Source organism: Bos taurus, chromosome 14 (assembly GCF_002263795.3).
Source record: "Bos taurus isolate L1 Dominette 01449 registration number 42190680 breed Hereford chromosome 14, ARS-UCD2.0, whole genome shotgun sequence".
Taxonomy (NCBI): Eukaryota; Metazoa; Chordata; class Mammalia; order Artiodactyla; family Bovidae; genus Bos; species Bos taurus.
The window spans coordinates 64,309,896-64,333,076 of record NC_037341.1 but is presented as its reverse complement, the minus strand read 5'-3'; the positions used below and the strand labels follow the sequence as shown (position 1 = coordinate 64,333,076).

At 38.9% G+C, this 23,181-nt stretch overlaps 1 protein-coding gene and 1 long non-coding RNA gene across 5 annotated transcripts in view; one reads left to right on the top strand and one right to left on the bottom strand.

Moving 5' to 3' along the window:
• The window catches only part of RGS22 (regulator of G protein signaling 22), a 141,457-nt gene that overhangs the window by 67,262 nt on the left and 51,014 nt on the right, over nt 1–23,181 (bottom strand). For all 4 annotated transcript variants that reach the window (XM_002692801.6, XM_059874374.1, XM_059874373.1 and 1 more), the window contains 5 exons: nt 20,498–20,672; nt 10,011–10,144; nt 7,559–7,673; nt 5,955–6,077; nt 5,058–5,159 (listed from right to left, as the gene is read on the bottom strand). In XM_002692801.6, coding sequence (XP_002692847.2) covers nt 5,058–5,159; nt 5,955–6,077; nt 7,559–7,673; nt 10,011–10,144; nt 20,498–20,672 — 649 coding nt within the window. The remainder of the gene's footprint in view (nt 1–5,057; nt 5,160–5,954; nt 6,078–7,558; nt 7,674–10,010; nt 10,145–20,497; nt 20,673–23,181) is intronic.
• Nucleotides 1–23,181, top strand: part of LOC132342150 (uncharacterized) — a 162,701-nt gene that overhangs the window by 109,569 nt on the left and 29,951 nt on the right. The window lies entirely within an intron of this gene.

The following is a 23,181-nucleotide window of genomic DNA, read 5'->3' as shown; positions in this document are numbered from 1 at the left end:
GATGTGGGTGGTAAGAGCCACAGGGTACAGGAGGCAAAGCCTTGGGCCCTCACAAAGTGAAAATGTGACACTGACCCCCATAGACACACTATGGTCCTTGAAGGGTACACACAAAGTGAAATGGAGAGTGGGAAAAGATGTACCTATATACGCCTACCAAGCCCAAGAAACAAAAAGAAGTTTGCTTGTCTTGGCTTATACTGTGTATATATATATTAAAAAAAATATATCTCCTGAGGATTCACTATCATGAGTTTATCATCATTTGGGTTTGGTTTTCAAGATTACACTTGTCAAATGAAGAAACTCCAAGATGATAAATTGGCATTAAAAATGTGCCTAGCAGAAGCGCCACAGACAAAAATCTCACTATAAGAGCTCATAAGTCAAAATTACAAAACACACAAAGAAAGAATCCACCATGTCAGCAGAAATAATAAATAGAAGAATCAGTTCTCCCAAGAATTACAAATTGTGGAATTACTGGATACCATAGCAGCCAGACTCTAGGGTGGCTCCCGCAAACACAGTGTCGCCCAGTGTCATTCCCTCTCATAACTCTCTCCCCCGAAGTGTGGGCATAACATATGGCTTGCTTCTAACCCACAGAATAAAGCAACAGTGATGAGATTTATGTGCTTACGAGTACATGATTACATTACATGCTGGTATGTTACTTAATACCAGTTTTACTAAGAAACTATCATCCTTGCTGTTTTTTGAGAAATGAGCTGCCACACTGTGATCTGCCATGTGGAGAGCACCACATGTCAGAGAGCTGAAGTGGCTGCTAGCTAACAGCCAGCAAAAACTGAGTTCTTATTCTGGTGACCTGCAAGGAACTGAATGCTACCAACCACGTGAGTACCGAAGCAGACCTTTCTCCAGTTGAGCCCCAGATGAGCAACCGGTGCTGGTCAATATCCTGATTTACAGCCTTGTGGAGGACCCAGCAAAGCTGTGTCCAGATTCCCTACCTGTATTAACTGAGAGGTAATAAATGTGTGCTATTTAAGCTACAATGTTATATTAATATTCTCACGCAGGAATAGATAACACAGCTACAGACTATGAAACATGTTTAAAATGCTTAGAGATATAAAAGGAGAAATAAAAACATGAAGAAAAAGACAAAAAGATAAAACAACAGGAAGGTTTAAAAATACAAGTAGAATGTCTAATAAAAAAAAAAGCAGTTCCTTAAATGATTTAACTCAATGGATGGGTTAAACAGCAAATTGAAATCTGCTGAAGAAATAATACATGAACCAGACAACAGATCAAAGAAAATTGATCTAGTTCGGTTTATAACATATAACACAGATGTTATAAGATGGAAAGACTTGAGAGACTAAGAGAGATATAAGATAGGCTGAAAAACACCAAAATTGACCAAAGAATCCAGAGAACACATTGATCGGAGAATCCAGAAAAACTAATTAGAAAGACTGAGAGAAATAACGGCTGAGAATTTTCCAGAATTGATGAAAGACATGATTCCTCAGATTCTAGAAACAACTTAGACCCAAGAAAGATAATTGTAGTAAATATATTGAGGTAACATATAGAACCCCAAGGTCAAGGGGAAGATTATAAAAGCAATGATTAAAAAATCCTCCCTGAGAGGAGCAACAGCAAACTCTTCAATAATAGCAATAGAAAAACCATAACACAGAATAATATCTGCAAAGTGCTAAGAGAAAACTTCCCACCTAGAATTCTATATTCAACTAAATGATCAACGAGAGAACAGACATTTTCAGACAAACAAAACCTGAGAGATATTTTACCACTAGGAAATCCTAACGAAAAACCTACTAAAAGCTATTGTTCAGAAATCAAACCCAAACGAAGGAATGTGATGCAAAAACCAAGAGTAAGCAAGATATCTGTGCATGAATAAATCTACACAGCATTGGCTGTAATCAAAAATATACTCAAGACTACTTGGTGGGTATAAGACAAATTAATATATAATATTCTGATCACTTTGCTATATACCTGAAATATCATAAATAAACTATACTTCAATAAAAAATGTGTTACCCTGATGTTCAATTCAAGACAAAAATCTCACATTGCTGCAAGAATATCTTTATATTAAACAGTACTGTGTGATACAAGTGCTGTGGATTTACCTAGCAATCCTCTTATTCCTCACATCCATTTCATTCTTATCTACTCTCTTTACTCATTAGTTCCTACAATTTCCAAATAACTTTTCTCCTATGCTTTTATTTTTACTGTTTTTTCTCTCTTCATCCTTCCCATTGACTTTTAATTTTGAACATGTTTGTGTGTGTGTATGTGTAAACATTTATAATATTTCTGCACCATACAAGTTTACCAAATTTTTTTAAATCTCAATGTATATGCTATGGAAAGTGGTAATTTTTAAACGTGTAGTTTTTGTTAGGACACAGTTTCTTTTAAAGAGTTCTACAAAGATGGAAGAAGTCACAAAAGACAGTGGACCTGAGACCCACTCTATTCTGTCGTAGTGCTCGGTCACGAAGCAAGTTGTGCTTGTTTAGGCACTTACAAGTCATGTCTGACTCATTTGCGACCCCATGGATTGTAGCCTGCCAGGCTGCTCTGTCCACGGGATTTCCCAGGCAAGAATACTGGAATGGGTTGCCATTTCCTTCTCCAGGGTATCTTCCGGACCCAGGGATTGAACCCGAGTCTCCTGCGTTGCAGGTGGATTCTTTACTGCAGAGCCCCAAGGGAAGCCTTACTGAAGCAAGTATGCGACATTAAAGAAAGCTGTAGGACTACTGGTGGCTCCTAACCTTGGCAGTGACAGATGGTCCCCTGGCAAGTTGTTGCTGGGATCAAAGACTGTATCTCTGAATCCTGGTGGTGATTCCAATCCCTCTTGCCAAGACCATTTCATTCGGTTTCTAACTGAACTATGCTGTCTTGAAGCTGTGCTGCAAAGAAACCTTCAGGATGTACCCAAGACTGTAGTTCAAACTCTTGGACCATAAATCGTCATGCTAAGTCACTGTCACTGACCTCCCATCTAGTTTGCCTGCAGATATTTCTCCAATACTTCTTGAGGTAATAAAATTTCAAGGTAAGTAATTTGCTGATCAGCAAACAGAAAAGCATGTAAGTCTTTTATAATCAACTCTTGGTCTCTTACTATACAGTTTTTCAGATGTACAAAAACCAAATTCACAGCAACTTTAACGCAGTGCCAACTGTTCTGCCACTGGCATGATCAATCCAGAGATCTGTATTGTAAATGTACCCCTGAAGGAAGTTATACAGCATTTCTATTTTTGAATCTAAAGAAACAAAAGGTGTTTCATATTGTGAAACAAATCTATATAGGGTTATGGTATTAGAAGCAATTCTTACATCTGGAGACACAGAAATCTTGGATAATTAAAACCTAAGCCAATTTAGACAGCTGCTCCACTAACAGAAAAATAAAATAGCCACAGATGCAAAAAGCAAGCAAGTCAAAAAGATCACATGTTTTGCTCCTTTTATTCCTCCCAATTAAACTAAAACCAATGTCTCCAACACTCCCCTCCGCCCACTCTGTTTTGATTCCTCAAAAGAGAAGCTAGAGAAGGATAAAAAGTTTATGGGCCTTGATAATCCCCAAACAGAGTAATCCATCTCAGAATAACCAAAATTTGAGTGTATCTTGTTTCACAATCATTTATAGCTGGTTGAATGCCATTACAAAGAATTAACATCTACCAAACTCAAATAGAACTCCCACTTCTACAAGTATATGGAAATACTGTGATTACAACAGCAACAGAAAAACCTCCTTACTTGAGCAGCTGAAGACTTTTGGAAGAGCAAGTTTTGTAGTAGTGAAAACATAATAAAAATAACAGGTGGCACTTTAACTGTCAGGGCAATAGGTTAGGGGAAGAAGGATAAGTAGAGAGTTACAGGTGAAGGATTAACAAGCAGAAGAGCCAACTGTGTGGTCTCAGAAAATGGTGCTGGCAAATTAGAGATATAACTTCATGATGTCATGGGGCCAGATCTGGGCCGTGTAGGAACTGAAGCCCTTATTCTTGTGGTACAAAAGTACAAAGCTCCGTCAGCTGATTCATAAAACATAGTTACTAATACCAAAGTCAGGGCGGTGGCTAACAACCAATGCCTAGCAGTGCTCTCTGATGTTCTGAACAGGATTATGATAAGAGAAGGAACAATGTGATGAAGCTAATCTCCTCAGCAGTGTTTAGAGAAAGTTCCTCTATAATGAGGTTATTTCAGAATTACAAGAATCACTTAAGTGGAAAAGGGACATAGAAGAGATTAGCAGTTTTCTAGGCTTGATGACCTCTCTCCATAAAGGATCGGGAGAGCCTAAGAATAAAAACTGAAAAGACAAGTTAGCTTAGGTCATAATTTTATTCCCTTTCCTTTTCGCCTCAAAAAGTGGCTATTGTTTCTCTCTCTCTGCAGAGAATCCTGTTCTTCATCCTCTATTTTGCTTTCAAGAGGTCTAAAGATGCTCTTTTCTCCAGCTCTGAGTATCTGTCTTATATGGTGTGTAGCACAGAGGCCCAGGTGATGACACAGGGCCGTGACGACACAAGGAGTCAGTCGACATCCTTTCCCCCTCATTAGACACGCACGCCAACAGCCTAAGTGTCTCCAACAGCTGATTGCTGCAGGAAGCTCACAGAGTAGCTTTGGTTAACGCCGCTGCTCCCAATCACTTCAGTAATTCATTACAAGTCCCCCTCAGGGTTCTCTTTTAAGTCACTCACAACCAAAGCAAAAAGACATACTTGAGAAAAAAAAGATAACATGTTCTTTACTGGAAGAACAATTAATCGGCAGCAAAGAGAAAATAAGGCAAACCAAATAAAATATTGATAGATAAAACTGAGAGTCTACAAATCAGACTATAAAACAATATTCTGCTGATATTTAAATAAAGTAATTCAATGGAAACAATTTAACCACTGCCTTTTTGCCCTCACTCCTAGATTTCTCTTATTTGAGGCTGGACGAAACTTTTCATTTCTGTGTTCTGAGAATGTCACATTGAACCAACATTATTTACTACTTACTTGAGCTTGCTTGCATACTTTAAAAGGGTGAAGGGTTTCTTGGTAGAAAAGCTGATGATAAGCTTGTAGGTCAAACCAAAAGTACACACAGTTCTTCCACAACTGCAGATGGAAAAGGTACATAAATTATTACCATCATTATTAAAACTCTACAAAGCCCTAATTTCAAATACAAGTAATTGTTTAGCTCTTTGCTGTTACTATAAATCAGGTTCAGTTTAAGATGGTTTTATCTTCTATCACAAACAGGCAACACACAAAATATGAGTACTGTCACTAAATTATATTTTTGCATATGTTTCTCACATAATTGGTCATTTAAAAAGTTAAGTGTTCTAGTAAATACAGAGTAATCACATATCTACGACATGAAACTAAAATCTGAAAGCATCTTGATATACATGGCAAATGTATATCATATCAGAAGTAAAAGCTACTCTAATAACTGAGCTAATGAAATACTTATCTGAACAAAATAAAGGCTGTTGTGATGACTAAGAAACAAACAAAACAAAAAGCCTTGAAATAAGTTTGTCACTGTTCATTGCAATTGTAATTGCTAGAGTTATTAAAAATAAAAATTAAGGGACTGATAGAAATTAGCTCTAAAGTTAATATATATTACATTGAAATAAAGTTACATGAAAGAAATCAATTGTTAATAATGCAGGTCAATCCTTATCTATCTGTACTTTTCTTTGTAATTTTAGTAGGATAGTAAACCAAAGAGAATTATAGCTAAGATATTTACATTTTTACTAGATAATTTAGCATGAAATTTTTTACAAGAAGAAATCGGAATTTTAAAATGAAATATAATTACTTGAGCATTAAACTATTTCAATCTCTCATTTTAAATAAAAGTAGAAAATCATATTTAAAATAACTATCTTCTACCTTGTTCCCTGAGTTCTCGCAGAATTTAGTAAAGAAGAATCCAGCTCTGTTTTCTACATACAAAGATTGCAACAAATTCTCCATGTCAAATCCTCCCAAGGTACCATCACCCATGGTTTTAATCTAGATAACCAAACAGAAGTGAATTATTCACCCAGAAACATTGTAATTTTTTTATGACATTGTACAACAACAGAGTTTCACAAATTCTGCCAGGCTGTCATTTCCCCACGGGACTGTTTTATTTTATTTTTGTACCATATATGTAATTAATGCAGTATGTTGCATCTGACTGTCACACAAAATTTGTTTACGGAGCCAACTCTAGCTGCAGAGTTCATTCTATTATAAACCAATCTGATTTCAAACTTAATGTTAAACTGACTTCCCAACCTCAACTATTTTCATATTTCAGGCACAGTGATACCATTTTAGGAGTCTTCCAAATCTCCGTTGGTGGCCTCTTTCCTACATGTTTACTGTTATTTTAGCCTTGAGTTGCTGCTAAGAGAGTTATAAAAAGAAATATCTTCAAGGCCTCTCAGTGCTACTCATTAACTGTCCTTATGAGGTCCCTCTCTGGACAGTCTCACCCCATAAGGTCATGGCCTTCAAGTGGAAAGGCAGTATAAATTCTCATAAAACTTCGCTATTTATGGGCTTCTCTGCCAACAATGCTGGCAAGCCTAACACCGTTTTTGAAACATAGAAAACTGGCTATTTCTCCAAGCACAAGAGTAGCTCTAAAAGAAGAAAGGGTATCCAGTATCCACATGAGCTCTTTGCTATTTGTTGTGCGAAACGCGCACTTCCCTGTAATAAGACAACTGTGGCATGGGCGATTGCTCTTGCTTTAGAATCTCCCTTTATTCCCCTACATTACAAACTGTGAGGTAAAACTTTAATGTTTTTATGATGTTTAACCACTGGCATTCCAAAACTAAAAAGCCATTATTTGGGTAAGAAAAATACTAAATAGAAGAAAAAGAGACTTGTTTGCTTAGAATAAAATAAATAGTATAAAATTATATCTAAGTGTTCAGACAATATTAGGACTACCAAGGTTTCTCCCTAAAGTGTAACTGTTAGAGAATGTAAAATTTTCATTTAGAACTGGTGTGTTAAATCCACATTATCAAGGTAACTATAGTCTGGAAATACTGAGCTTTATAAAAATTCTAAGCTTCTAAAACATAACATGAAATATCCTAGAGGGTCTTATTTTGTGTCTGAGGTGTGATCATACCAAAACGAGAACATGGCTGTTTGTGAAAACAGTAATCAATGGAGTATATAGGAACATGGTGTTACAAAAGGAAATAGGAAGTTTTTGTATAAGAATGTGATGTTTGGAAGAAATCAATGCAATACTGTAAAGTAATTATCCTTCAATTAAAATAAATAAAATTATTAATTAATAATACATAAATTATTAATAAATAAATTTTAAAAAAAAACTTTTTATAAAAATCCTTTTGGAAGTAAAAAATAAATTTTTGTTCAATAAAGAAAAAATTATTATGGTAAATAAATAAAAATTTTCTAAAGTCAGGGGACATTGATTAGGTAAAATGAAGAGTCAAATTAGTCCTCCAATTACTTACCAAAGGTTCTTCTGTATAGGTATATCTTCTATCCAGCTGGGGCTTCAGACATTCAGAAATGTCAGTAAAAGATGTTAAACGAATAACTTTGCTGCTTTCTGACATGTGCCTTGACCTATTATAGGGATGAGAACTAATTAATCAACAAATATTTTAAGCACCTTTGGTATACATGTACTAAATCTTAGGACTGCTTCTAAGCACTGTGAGAACTAGTTAAAAAAAAAATATATATATATATATATACATATATATATATAAGCATCAAGTCCAGCCCTCAAGAGGAAGTTGAGAAAATGAAGTATAGTCATACAGAAAGATGACTCTCAATAAGATAAATGCTGGTTGAATGGATTTGTGAATGTATCACAGATGCCAAATGTCTGGGATGGATAATAAAACTATGGGCGTGTAATAATGAGAAGTCCTTTGGAGCTATGTTAGTAATTAAAGAAATGAGATTTTTTTCCTGAATAATTGGTAGAAGATACATTCTCTCTATGTGTAAAGGGATTCTTCAGAAGGGGAGAATAGTGAGCAATATATGAAGGTAAGCAGAGAAAGTCTTGTTTAAAATGCAGAAAGTTGACTAATTTTCTTAGGGTAAGAGGACACTAAAAGCTAAACTACATGCCAAACGCTGTGCCAGAAATAATTCATATGAATATATTTAATCCTCCTAACAGGTGGTTCTCATAAGGGTTTATATGTGGTAGCTTGAGATGAGATAACAGAAGACTCTGGAGTTAGACCTAATGACTTTGGACCTTATCTTTTTACATTTTCTCATCCAGTTCCCTCTCCCACAGGCCAATGCAATCATTCCAAACCTCACTTTCCAGTTCCATAAAACATGCTTCTTCCAACTCATCAATCTCCCTCAACTCTAACCCACCAGCAGGTTACTCTGCAGTTTCTTCTCAGACAAAATGTAGGTACAACATGCTTCAGTTTCCCCTCCCTCATGTAGCAGACACTATTAATCGACCAGCTAACTCAACACCCATGTCCAGCAACATGATTCTATCACCAGCACCATGAAATACTAAAAAAGCTAAATATTCCCTTAAAAAGACACCAGGGAGAGACAAATGGTTGTGTAACCCAGCTGTGACTAATGAGATAAAAAGTTAAGTCTGCTGGGGAGCTTCTGTGAAAGCCTGCTTTCCCGACTACAGGGAGAGAATTAATAGATACTGCCCCCTTCCTTCTTTATGATTTGAAAGCCTGATGTCAGGAACTGTGACTCTACTGACTGCAAAGGAATGGCCAAGAGCATTACAAAGTTTTAAGCCTTGATACTCCTGATCTGGTGAATGGACACTGGCAGTTGCTTACACTCAGATTTCTCGTTCTGCGGGAAAAAAAAAATCAAATTTTTCTAAGCCACTGTTGATCAACTTTTCTGTTATTTGCAGCTGAAAGCATTTCAAATTTATCTATCAACAAATATATCCACCAATACCCATCCTTGACTTCCCTGGTAGATCAGATGGTAAAAGCGTCTGCCTACAATGTGGGAGACCTGGGTTCAGTCCCTGAGTTGGGAAGATCCTCTGGAGAAGGAAATGGCAACCCACTCCAGTACTCCGGCCTGGAAAATCCTATGGATGGAGAAGCCTGGTAGGCTACAGTCCATGAGGCTGCAAAGAGTTGGACGCGACTGAGTGACGTCACTTTCACTTTCATACCCATCCTTATTTCCTTCCATTCTGACTCAGGAAGAACTGTCCTATTTCGCCGCCAAGGAAGCCTCACCGCCTTGGTATCTGAGCCCCTCTCTCTCTGGCCTTGGAAAAGAGAGGCACAGAGCCTACGCAGACGAGTGATTGCCCGGCATTGGGGGAGGGGAGAATGAGGAGTGGCTGCTAGAGACACGGAGCTGCTTTTTCGGGTGATGAGTTGTTTCGGAATTACATAGTGATGATAGTTTTATAACCATGTAAACATAACTAAAAACCACTGAATTTTATACCTGATCGTGATTAAAATGGTGAATTTTACAATAGGTAAATTTTATCTCAGTAAAAAAGAGTAAATGTGAGCTAATAAATCACTAAACAAAGAACTATCCACCAGCAGACCCCACACCAAAGTTAATACCAAAGGGTATTTTTTCAGGCTGAAGGAAAAGAATTCCATTTTAAATAAAGAACAATGAAAAGGGCAAACAGATGGGCAACTCTAAATGAATTTTTAAAGTATACTACATTAAATAAGCAGAATATTATTAGTATTTTGAGTTCTCAAATTTGAGAAATATTACTAGTCTCAAGAGTTCTGCTCTTAATTTAGAGTATGCATGGGAGTATAACTCTAATATCTATCCCTGAAATATAAGAACCCATGTAAAAAAAGAAAAGTATTCATTTTCAATTTCTATTTAATCTTTAAATTTTTCAAACATCTTACCATTGCAGAAAAGCACTGGGACACAGAAAGCTGCACCTACCCTTTCTCAATCACATCATCCTTAGAAGAAACTGGATTCAAAGACTCACTCTTCCAAGGTTTATAAACTGCTGTCTTTACTCTAGGTGATTTCTTGGGAGATTTAGGAAGTTGTAGTAAACTGGATTCTTCTTTCTAAAAAGTAGTAAGATGATGAACAAAGTGAAGAATGGGCCAAGTGGGGAAAAATGGACAGAGAATAAAACACATTCTCCATAGATACCTCAAATTTACTCTGATCACTACAGGGTTTCTTCCCTCACTCTATCACCTACTATGCTATGTTTAAGAAGGAGAATAAAAATATTTTTATTTTTAATTCTTAACTATTAAATATTCTTATTCCTCTTCTCAAACTCCAACTTTAAAGTAGCCATCAGGCTGAAATCTCTAGACCTATTTAGAGCATTTTAAAAGGCCAAAGGTCCCCCACTATTGCGAAAGAAGACTCTTTCCTGGAGGAAGAATTTAGTGCTGTATGTATGTGTACATGTGTGTATATGAGTGTTTGTGTGTGTGTGTGTGAGTGAATGTATGTGTTGTGAAGTGGGGAATGCAGGTATCGGGGTTGGAAAAGACTTGTGGAAACCATTGGTCCATAAGAGGCTCTATCTTAGACTATTTCCTTCCATTTTTGGACATTTTATTTTTATGGGTATCATTCCCATTCTTAAATGTTTTTTGCAGTAAAAGTTAATTATTTAAATCTAGAACATGAGATGCTACACGTATGAATCAAAAAAGCAGAAACACCTAAATGTCCAGGGAGGAGAAAGAAACAATTATATACTTGCATATATGTATATTTATATATATATAAATGTAATATTATACAATATTTTAAAGTAAGGATTATCAAAATTACAACACCTGGAAAAATACTAATGAAGATGTTACATTACCAGAATCCAAAAATATAAATGTATTAAAATTAAAAATTCACAAAAAGCCTAAGAGAAAATAAGTTAACAGTTGTCTAGAAGTAGATGAGATCAGAGTGACTTGTCTCTTTCTTTCAAAACTTGTCTAAGTTTCCAAATTTACAGTTTTATTATTTTTAATATAATGCTTTTACTTATTTATTTAATATGTATTTATTTGACCACACTGGGTCTTAATTGTGGCATGCAGGATTCTTGATCCTCATTGCAGTATGCAGGATCTTTAGTTGCAACACGCAAAGTCTTATCTGCAGCATGTGGGATCTAGCTCCATGACAAGGGACCAAACCTGTGTCCCCTGCATTGGGAGTGTGGAGTCTTAGCCACTGGACCACCAGGTGAATCCCAAGTTTTACTATTTTTATAATTTGAAAAACAAACCAAAAAAAAAAAAAAAAAACCACTTCCTATATGCCAGCTTCAAAAGAATGTAATATATGCTGCTGGACAGCAAGAAATATATTTGTGATGCTTTACTATCCAGAACAAACAATAAAATCTTATATGCATTCTAGCTAACAGCTACTAATAATTTTTTAAGAATTCTATAAACAAAAGTAATTACTTATGTGCAGAATACATCATGCAAAATGCTGGGCTGGACGAAGCACAAGCTGGAATCAAGATTGCTGGGAGAAATATCAGTAACCTCAGATATGCAGATGACACCACCCTTATGGCAGAACGTGAAGAGGAACTAAAGAGCCTCTTGATGAAAGTGAAAGAGAAGAGTGAAAAAGCTGGCTTAAAACTCAACATTCAAAAAACGAAGATCATGCCATCCGGTCACCATCCCTTCATGGCAAAGAGATGGGGAAATAGTGAGAGACTTTATTTTGGGGGCTCCAAAATCACTGAAGATAGTGACTGCAGCCATGAAATTAAAAGACGCTTGCTCCTTGGAAGAAAAGCTGTGACCAACCTAGACAGCATATTAAAAAGCAGAGACATTACTTTGCCAACAAAGGTCTGTCTAGTCAAAACTATGGTTTTTCCAGTCGTCATGTGCGGATATTTGAGAGTTGGACTGTAAAGAAAGCTGAGTACTGAAGAATTGATGCTTATTAACTGTGGGGTTGGATAAGACTCTTGATAGTCCCTTGGACTTCAAGGAGATCCAACCAGTCCATCCTAAAGGAAATCAGTCCTGAATATTCATTGGAAGGACTGATGCTGAAGCTGAAACTCCCAATACTTTGGCTACCTGATGCGAAGAATGGACTCATTGGAAAAGACCCTGATGCTGGGAAAGATTGAAGGTGGCAGGAGAAGGGGACGACAGATGAGATGGCTGGATGGCATCACCAACTCTATGGACATGAGTTTGAGTAAGCCCTGGGAGTTGGTGATGGACAGGGAAGCCTGGCATACTGGAGTCCATGGGGTTGCAAAGAGTCAGACATGACTGATCAACTGAACTGAGACTGATGTTTTGCATATAATGTCCTAGGTATCAGGGCTCACATCTGTTTTAGTAATTTGGAACACAGCATGACATTAAGCAACACTCTGTAAATAAGTGGCACCACAGGAGACGGGGCTTATTAAAAGTGTATCATACAAAAGTGGTCAAATTCATAGAGACAAAGTAGAATGGGGATGCAAGAGGGGTTGGTGAATGGTTATATAGTTTCAAATTTGCAAGGTAAAATAGTTCTGAAGATCTGTTACACAACAATGCAAATATACTTATATTACTACTGCAATGTACACTTGAAAATGGTTAAGATGATAAATTTTTTCATGTGCTTTTTGTTATTGTTGTTCAGTCCTTCAATTCTGTCCGACTCTTTGTGACCCCATGGACTGCAGTATGCTAGGGTTCCCTGTCCTTCATCAATTCTCAGAGCTTATCAAACTCATGTCCCTTGAGTCAGTGATACCATCCAACCATCTCATCCTCTGTTGTCCCCTTCTCCTCCTGCCTTCAATCATTCTCAGCATCAGGGTCTTTTCAAATGAGTCAGCTCTTCGCATCAGGTGGCCAAAGTATTGGAGTTTCGGCTTCAACATCAGTCCTACCAATGAACACCCAGGGCTGATCTCCTTTAGGATGGACTGGTTGGATCTCCTTGCAGTCCAAAGGACCCTCAAGAGTCTTCTCCAACACCACAGTTCAAAAGGATAAATTCTTCAGTGCTCAGCTTTCTTTATGGTCCAACTCTCACATCCATACATGACTACTGGAAAAACCATAGCTTTGACTAGATGGATTTTTTTAGCAAAGTTTTGCCATTATACTCTGCTTATTAATACACTGTCTAGGTTTGTCTAGGTTTGTCACAGCTTTTCTTCCAAGGAGCAAGCATCTTTTAATTTCATGGCTGCAGTCACCATCTAAAGTGATTTTAGAGCCCAAAAATAAAGTCTGTCACTGTCTCCATTGTTTCCCCATGGGACCAGATGCCATGATCTTCGTTTTTTGAATGTTGAGTTTTAAGCCAGCTTTTTCACTCTCCTCTTTCACTTTTATCAAGAGGCTCTTTAGTTCCTCTTTGCTTACTGCCATTAGAGTGGTATCATCTGCATATCTGAGGTTACCGATATTTCTCCCGGCAATCTTGATTCCAGCTTGTGCTTCATCCAGCCTGGCATTTCACATGATGTACTCTGCATGTAAGTCAAATAAGCAGGGTGACAATATACAGCCTCGATGTACTCCTTTCCCAATTTGGAAGCAGTCTGTTGTTCCATGTCTGGTTCTAATTGTTGTTTCTTGACTTGCATACAGATTTCTCAGGAGGCAGGTAAGGTGGTCTGGTGTTCCCATCTCTTTAAGAATTTTCCAGTTTGTTGTGATCCACACAGTCAAAGGTTTTCACATAGTCAACAAAGCAGAAGTAGATGTTTTCCTGGAACTCTCTTGCTTTTTGATGATCCAACGGATGTTGGCAGTTTGATCTCTGGTTCCTCTGCCTTTTCTAAATCCAGCTTGAACATCTAGAAGTTCTCGGTTCATGTACTCTTGAAGCCTGGCTTAGAGAATTTTAAGTATTACTTTGCTAGTGTGTGAGATGAGTGCAATTGTGCGGTAGTTTGAGCATTCTTTGGAATTGCCTTTGTTTGGGATTGGAATGAAAACTGACCTTTTCCAGTTCTGTGGCCACTGATGAGTTTTTCAAACTTGCTGGCATATTGAGTGCAGCCCTTTCACAGCATCCTCTTTTAGGATTTGAAATAGTTCAACTGGAATTCCATCACCTCCACTAACATTTTTCGTAGTGTTGCTTCCTAAGGCCCACTTGACTTCACATTCCAGGATGCCTGGCTCTAGGTGAGCGATCACACCATCTGGTGTCATGAAGATCTTTTTTGTGTAGCTCTTCTGTGCATTCTTGCCACCTCTTCTTAATATCTTCTGCTTCTGTTAGGTCCACATCGTTTCTGTCCTTTACTGTGCCTATCTTCACATGAAATGTTCCCTTCAGATCAGATCAGATCAGTCGCTCAGTTGTGTCCGGATGTTCCCTTGGTGTCTCTAATTTTCTTAAGGAGATCTCTAGTCTTTCCCATTCTATTGTTTTCCTCTATTTCTTTGCATCTCTATTTCACTTAGGAAGTCTTTCTCATCTCTCCTTGCTATTCTTTGGAACTCTGCATTTAAATGGGTATATCCTTCCTTTTCTCCTTTGCCTTCCACTTCTCTTTTCTCAGCTCTTTGTAAGGCCTCCTCAGACAACCATTTTGCCTTTTTGCATTTCTTTTTCTTGGGGATGGTTTTGGTCACAGTCTCCTGCACAATGTTAAGAACCTCTGTACACAATTTTTCAGGCACTCTGTCTATGCGATCTAAACCCTTGAATCTATTTGTCACTTCTACAGTACAATCGTAAGGGATTTGATTTAGATCATACCTAATGGCCCACTGGTTTTCCCTACGTTCTTCAATTTAAGTCTGAATTTGGCAATAAGGAGTTCATGATCTGAGTCACAGTCAGCTCCCAGTCTTGTTTTTGCTGACTATATAGAGCTTCTACATCTAAGGCTGCAAAGAATATAATCAATCTGATTTTGGTATTGACCATCTGGTGATGTCCATGTGTAGAGTTGTTTCTTTTGTGGCTGGAAGAGGGTGTTTGCTATGACCAGTGTGTTCTCTTGGTAAATATGTTAGCCTTTGCCCTGCTTCTTTTTGTATTTCATGGTCAAACTTGCCTGTTACTCCAGGCATCTCTTGACTTCCTATTTTTGTATTCCAGTTCCCTATGATGAAAAGGACATCTTTTTGTGCGGTTTTTTTGGTGTTAGTTCTAGAAAGTCTTGTAGGTCTTTATAGAACCTTTCAACTTCAGCTTCTCTGGCATTAGTTGTTGGGGCATAGAGTTGGATTACTGTGATTACTGAATGGTTTGCCTTGGAAATGAACAGAGATCATTCTGTCGTTTTGATATTGCACCCAAGTACTGCATTGTGGAATCTTTTGTTGACTATGAGAGCTACTCCATTTCTTCTAAGGGATTCTTGCCCATAGTAGTAGATATAAAGGTCATCTGAATTAAATTTGCCCATTCCCATCCATTTTAGTTCACTAATTCCTAAAACGTCAATATTCACTCTTGCCATCTCCTGTTTGACCACTTCCAATTTGCCTTGATTCACGAACCTAACATGCCAGGTTTCTATGCAATATTGCTCTTTACGGCATCGGACTTTACTTTCACCACCAGACACATCCACAACTGGGCATTGTTTCCACTTTGACTCAGCCTCTTCACTCCTTCTGGAACTATTTCTCCACTCTTCTCCAGTAACATATCTGGGCACCTCCAAACCTGGGGAATTCATCTTTCAGTGTCATATCTTTTTGTCTTTTTATATTGATCATGGGGTTCTCAAGACAAGAATGCTGAAGTGGTTTGCCATTCCCTTCTGCAGTGCAGCACGTTTTATCAGAACTCTCCACCATGACCCATCCGTTTGGGGGGCCCTACACAGCATGGCTCATAGTTTCTTTGAGTTAGACAAGGCTGTGATCCATGTGCTTTTACCACTATAAAAAGCTTTCTAAATATAAAAAAATAACTTAAGTGTATTATACGTAAAATTAAAGGATGGCCCAAGTTAGTATTTTTGAGCTTTCTAGCTTGGGAGAAAGCTAGAAAAGTAGCCCGAAAGAAAAAAAACCTTTTCTTTTGATAGAAAAAAAAAAAAATACTGTCAAAAGGGCACAGTAGAACTGGGGGCGGGTAAAGGAGCTGTTCCATATCATGATTGAGATGGTAGATACACAATGTATATATCTGTCAAAAATTTCAGAACAAAAAGGTGAATTTTACTTTGTATAAAAGATATTTTAACTTTTAAAATAGGAAAAATAAAGAAAATAGAATCAAGTTCTATTGCTCACACTGTTTTCTGCCAAGGAGAAACAGAATGAGATCAAAATGAGTTACCCAACTAGAAAACACCAATGATAACATGTGTGATGATGGCACTCAGAAAGCCAAGTGTGCTCACTACACCACGTCTCTAAGATTTGTAGTAACCTGGTGACTGAGTGACTCAGTCACATGGACTAACAAGGAAACTCAGCTGATGAGTTAAGTGGCATACAAAAAGGCCCTGGGGCAGAGGAGGTCAGAAAAGTGCCTGCATAATGGCTAAGAAACCATCAGTTCACTATAATGACACTAACTCAAGGTGTGGTCCCCAGGCCAGCAGGAGCATCACCTGGGAGCAAGCTTGTTAGATATGCAAATCCTTGGGCCCCATCCCAGACCTACTGAATCTTGATCTTTAGGAGGAGCCCTCAAGTCTCTATTCTAACAAGCTGTTCAGGTGACTCACTGAAGCTTGAGAACCACCAACTTGTAGTGGTGCTTTGCAGCAAATCACCCAGGAATCTTATTGAAATATAGGTTCTAAAATGTGGCTCCAGGGACTTCCCTGGTGATCCAGTGGTTAAAAATCCACCTTCCAATGCAGGGGACATGGGTTAGCTCCCTTGTCAGGGAACTGAGATACCACATGCCACACGATGTGGCCAAAAATAATAATGCTCAGGCAGGATGAGAACCTCAATTTTAAGCCAAACTCCTGATTTTAGAGAGTGACTCTCACCCGGTCTGGTGATGGACAGGGAATCCTGCTGTGCTGCAGCCCACAGGGTTGGAAAGAGTTGGACACGACTTAGCGACTGAACTGAACTGAATGCACTCAGCCTGTATCAATTAAATCTGACTCTCTGAAGGTGGGACCCAGGCATCAGTATGTCTAAAAGCTCTCTGTGATGCTAGAATGCATGCAGGGTTACGGAACAACTGGCAGAAAAACTGTAAGGTACTTGCAGCTCCAAAGCACTACTTGTAGAAGCAGAATTTTAAAAGTCACATTATACATCTTCCTGACTTTTAAAAAAAGCTATTTTAATCACAAAGTACTCATTTTTGAAGGGGTCGTGTGTGACTATGGTCAATAACACAACATTCTGTGACACCTTTAAAGGCCGGAAAGATTAATAAGGCTCTTTACTTCTGAAATGTATGTCTGGGCTACATTTATTACATCTCTGTGCCAAAGCACATAGGGTTATTTACTTCTTCTCTGTAAATTTGGTTAACTTTTCTTCTCTTTGTGGACTTTTTCTATTTTTTGTCCTATCTTATTCTTCCCTGTTATGAAAATAATGCTCACTATTTCTAATTTTGCCATTGCTATTTTTCACTCATTTGTTCAGTTTATACTTATTAAGCACCAGGCACTATTACAGGCACTGAAAGAGAGCAGTTAACAAAGAAAAGTCCCTTATATTCTGGTAGGAGGTGAAAGGCAATAAACATAAATCAGCATGGTCTTAAGTATGATGAGGCAAAATAAGGCAGAGCAGAGGGCTTGGATAGTGAGGGAGGGAATCTGTGCTGGCCCCCAGAGCGTGCTTACATGGAAGAATCAAGGACAGCCTCTCTGACTAAGTGATGCCAGGGCAGACACTGAGGTGTGTGAGGGGCGACCACACACATATCTGGAGGAAGAGTGCTCCAACTGAAGGGAAACAGCAAGTGCAACACTCTCAGGTGTCTGGTGTGTTCCAGAAACAGCACTGGAGTGGTGTAAGCTAGAGAAAATGCTAGGAAATAAGGCAGGGAAGCTAGCAGGGCCATGGACAGCTGCATAAAGACTCTAGCTTGTATTCTGACTGAAAGAGGAGGCCACTAGGGAGTTTTGAGCAAGTAAGCGAATAGCTGTGAAGAGAAGAGAAGCAAAAAGCAAAGGAGAAAAGGAAAGATATAAGCATCTGAATGCAGAGTTCCAAAGAATAGCAAGAAGAGATAAGAAAACCTTCTTCAGCAATCAATGCAAAGAAATAGAGGAAAACAACAGAATGGGAAAGACTAGAGATCTCTTCAAGAAAATTAGAGATACCAAGGGAACATTTCATGCAAAGATGAGCTCAATAAAGGACAGAAATGGTATGGTCCTAACAGAAGCAGAAGATATTAAGAAGAGATGGCAAGAATACACAGAAGAACTGTACAAGAAAGATCTTCACGACCCAGATAATCACGATGGTGTGATCACTCGCCTAGAGCCAGACATCCTGGAATGTGAAGTCAAGTGGGCCTTAGAAAGCATCATTACGAACAAAGTTAGTGGAGGTGATGGAATTCCAGTTGAGCTCTTTCAAATTCTGAAAGATGATGCTCTGAAAGTGCTGCACTCAATATGCCAACAAATTTGGAAAACTCAGCAGTGGCCACAGGACTGGAAAAGGTCAGTTTTCATTCCAATCAAAGAAAGGCAATGCCAAAGAGTGCTCAAACTACCGCACAATTGCACTCATCTCACACGCTAGTAAAGTAATGCTCAAAATTCTCCAAGCCAGGCTTCAGCAATATGTGAACCGTGAACTTCGAGATGTTCAAGCTGGTTTTAGAAAAGGCAGAGGAACCAGAGATCAAATTGCCAACATCCACTGGATCATGGAAAAAGCAAGAAAGTTCCAGAAAAACATCTATTTCTGCTTTATTGACTATGCCAAAGCCTTTGACTGTGTGGATCACAATAAACTGTGGAAAATTCTGAAAGAGATGGGAATATCAGACTACCTATCTGCCTCTTGAGAAATTTGTATGCAGGTCAGGAAGCAACAGTTAGAACTGGACATGGAACAACAGACTGGTTCCAAATAGGAAAAGGAGTACGTCAAGGCTGTATACTGTCACCCTGCTTATTTAACTTATATGCAGAATACATAATGAGAAACGCTGGACTGGAAGAAGCACAAGCTGGAATCAAGATTGCCAGAAGAAATATCAATAACCTCAGACATGCAGATGACACCACCCTTATGGCAGAAAGTGAAGAAGAACTAAAGAGCCTCTTGATGAACGTGAAAGTGGAGAGTGAAAAAGTTGGCTTAAAGCTCAACATTCAGAAAATGAAGATCATGGCATCCGGTCCCATCACTTCATGGGAAATAGATGGAGAAACAGTGGAAACAGTGTCAGACTTTATTTTTTGGGCTCCAAAATCACTGCAGATGGTGACTGCGGCCATGAAATTAAAAGATGTTAACTCCTTGGAAGGAAAGTTATGACCAACCTAGATAGCATATTGAAAAGCAGAGACATTACTTTGCCAACAAAGGTTCGTCTAGTCAAGGCTATGGTTTTTCCTGTGGTCATGTATGGATGTGAGAGTTGGACTGCGAAGAAGGCTGAGCGCCGAAGAATTGATGCTTTTGAACTGTGGTGTTGGAGAAGACTCTTGAGAGTCCCTTGGCCTGCAAGGAGATCCAACCAGTCCATTCTGAAGGAGATCAGCCCTGGGATTTCTTTGGAAGGAATGATGCTAAAGCTGCAACTCCAGTACTTTGGCTACCTCATGCAAAGAGTTGACTCATGGGGAAAGACTCTGATGCTGGGAGGGATTGGGGGCAGGAGGAGAAGGGGACGACAAAGGATGAGATGGCTGGATGGCATCACTGACTTGATGGACGCTGAGTCTGGGTGAACTCCGGAAGTTGGTGATGGACAGGGAGGCCTGGCGTGCTGCGATTCATGGGGTCACAAAGAGTCGGACACGACTGAGCGACTGAACTGAACTGAACTGAAGCAACATGATTGTGCATTTTCAAAAATCACATTGGCAGACTGGTGAAGAACAAACCATGCTGCTGCTGCTGCTAAGTTGCTTCAGTCGTGTCCAACCCCATAGACGGCAGCCCAACAGGCTCCCCCGTCCCTGGGATTCTCCATGCAAGAATACTGGAGTGGGTTGCCATTTCCTTCTCCAATGCTTGAAAGTGAAAAGTGAAAGTGAAGTCGCTCAGTCGTGTCTGACTCTTAGCGACCCCATGGACTGCAGCCCACCAGGCTCCTCCATCCATGGGATTTTCCAGGCAAGAGTACTGCAGTGCGGTGCCATTGCCTTCTCCAAGAACAAACCATAGATTTTCTTATTTCCCAATTGCTGCAGCATGCACATTAACAAAAACAAAAAAAAAAAATTAAAAGCTTATGATAAAACTTCAGGGCTAGTGTACAAAACCCAAGCATCGACATTTCAGTACAAACTTAAGAGATCAAAGTATCGCTGGACAACCTACCTGCATCTCAGGTAGCTGTGGAATGCAAGATTTGGGTCTTAACGGCAAGAGGGTTGCCATTTGTGGGAAAGGGTCAACATCCTTCCTCGGCTGCTCCTGACGAAGGTGCCAGAATTTCAGCTCGGCACTAGCATGTTTTGTTGAGGATGAGTGAGTAACACAGAATCTTGGTGCCCTAGTTAGAGGGAACACAGATTTAAGATTAATCTAGGCAATAAGCCTCAAAAATCAGAACATATAATATGTGTTCACAATTATCAGTCTTGCCACATCCCTTTTCTAATAATTTCTTCTTCTTTTCCTGCTCCCTATCCTCTCCCCCCAGTGTTATGTGTGTGTACATGTGTGTTATCTATCTATATCTATCCATCTATCTATGTATCTCTCAAAAGAAAAGTGGGCAAAGAAGATACACAGGGAACTTATGAAAGCTGAAATCCAAATGACCACTAAATATTGAAAAGTTATCAACATCAACAATAATCAGGGAAATGCAAATTAAAAACACCACACGCCAATGACATACCAAATACATAGCCAAAAATTTAAGAATCTCACACTATCAAATGTTATCATGAATTTGTAGTAATAAGTACTCTCATATTCTGTTGGTGGGCGTGCAGTTGGTACAACTATTTTGGAAAAGGGGATATGCGTACAGCATTGCTTGTAACTGTAAAAAGAGAAAATGACACAAATTTTTTAAAACAATAAATAATCTGTGGTATGTTGATGCAATGGAATACTGTATACAACAGTGAAAATGGATAAAACTCTCAATACAGTTACAGTCAAATCAGTCGTGTCTGACTCTTTGTGATGCCATGGACTACAGCCCACCAGGCTCCTCTGTCCAAGGAATTTTCTAGGCAAGAATACTGGAGTGGGTAGCCATTTCCTTCTCCAGGGGATCTTCCTGACCCAGGGATCAAATCTAGGTCTCCCACATTGCAGGCAGATTCTTTACGGTCTGAGCCACCAGGGAAACCCATAATGTTGACAGAAGACACAAAAGAAGGCATGCGACATGATTCCATTTTTATAAAGCTGTAGAACAGGAAGATAAAAATACATGTTCAGGGATTTATTTGCATACATGTTTGGTAAAACTGCAATGAAAAGTAAGGTGGTAATCACAAGTCCAGAAAATGGCTACCTCCAAGTGGATGGAGGACGGTGCAACCAGCAAGGCACCTTCAGGGCTCTTCGCAATGCTTTATTTCCCAACCAACATGGTGGGAAATATATGAGTGTTTGTTTGTACTTAGGTTTGAATTTTAAAGAATACACAGGATTTAGCTAGATCAAGAAAAAAGGTAAGAAAGGATTCTGGGAAAATGGCAATGTCAGCAATATTGTTTTTCTACATCTCCGAAACCCTTCATAAAAATAAATGACCCAATCAAAAAATGGGCCAAAGAACTAAATAGACATTTCTCCAAAGAAGACATACAGATGGCTAACAAACACATGAAAAGATGCTCAACATCACTCATTATCAGAGAAATGCAAATCAAAACCACTATGAGGTACCATTTCACGCCAGTCAGAATGGCTGCGATCCAAAAGTCTACAAGCAATAAATGCTGGAGAGGGTGTGGAGAAAAGGGAGCCCTCTTACACTGTTGGTGGGAATGCAAACTAGTAAGCCACTATGGAGAACAGTGTGGAGATTCCTTAAAAAACTGGAAATAGAACTGCCTTATGATCCAGCAATCCCACTGCTGGGCATACACACTGAGGAAACCAGAAGGGAAAGAGACACGTGTATCCCAATGTTCATCGAAGCACTGTTTATAATAGCCAGGACATGGAAGCAACCTAGATGTCCATCAGCAGATGAATGGATAAGAAAGCGGTGGTACATATACACAATGGAGTATTACTCAGCCATTAAAAAGAATTCATTTGAATCAGTTCTAATGAGATGGATGAAACTGGAGCCTATTATACAAGTGAAGTAAGCCAGAAAGAAAAACACCAATACAGTATACTAACACATATATATGGAATTTAGAAAGATGGTAACAATAACCCTGTATACGAGAGAGCAAAAGAGACACTGATGTATAGAACAGTCTTATGGTCTCTGTGGGAGAGGGAGAGGGTGGGAAGATTTGGGAGAATGGCATTGAAACATGTATACTATCATGTATGAAACAGGTCGCCAGTCCAGGTTCAATGCACGATACTGGATGCTTGGGGCTGGTGCACTGGGACGACCCAGAGGGATGGTATGGGGAGGGAGGAGGGTTCAGGATGGGGAACACATGTATACCTGTGGCGGATTCATTTCGATATTTGGCAAAACCAATACAATATTGTAAAGTTTAAAAATAAAATAAAATTTAAAAAAAAAAAGAAAAAAAAACAGCATGACTAGATAGCAAAACCAAAAACTCATGGACAACGTTTAGAATAACACATGCTAATGTGACAAGGTAGCCCACAAACCCCAAGGTACAGGCAGTGGGTACAAAAGATCAGCCACAAGACCTGCATGACATCGGTGTATAGGCCACAAGAGTAAGGAAGTGCCTGATGGCCTGAGAATGGAGGAGCACCGGAAGAGCCAGGAGGTGCAGCAGGCCTGTTTGAGGTTAGCAGTTGGGATGGAATGGCTTCTGCTCTCTCCAACCTGAGCTGAGTGCACACACATGTCAATCACATTTCTACTTACCAAC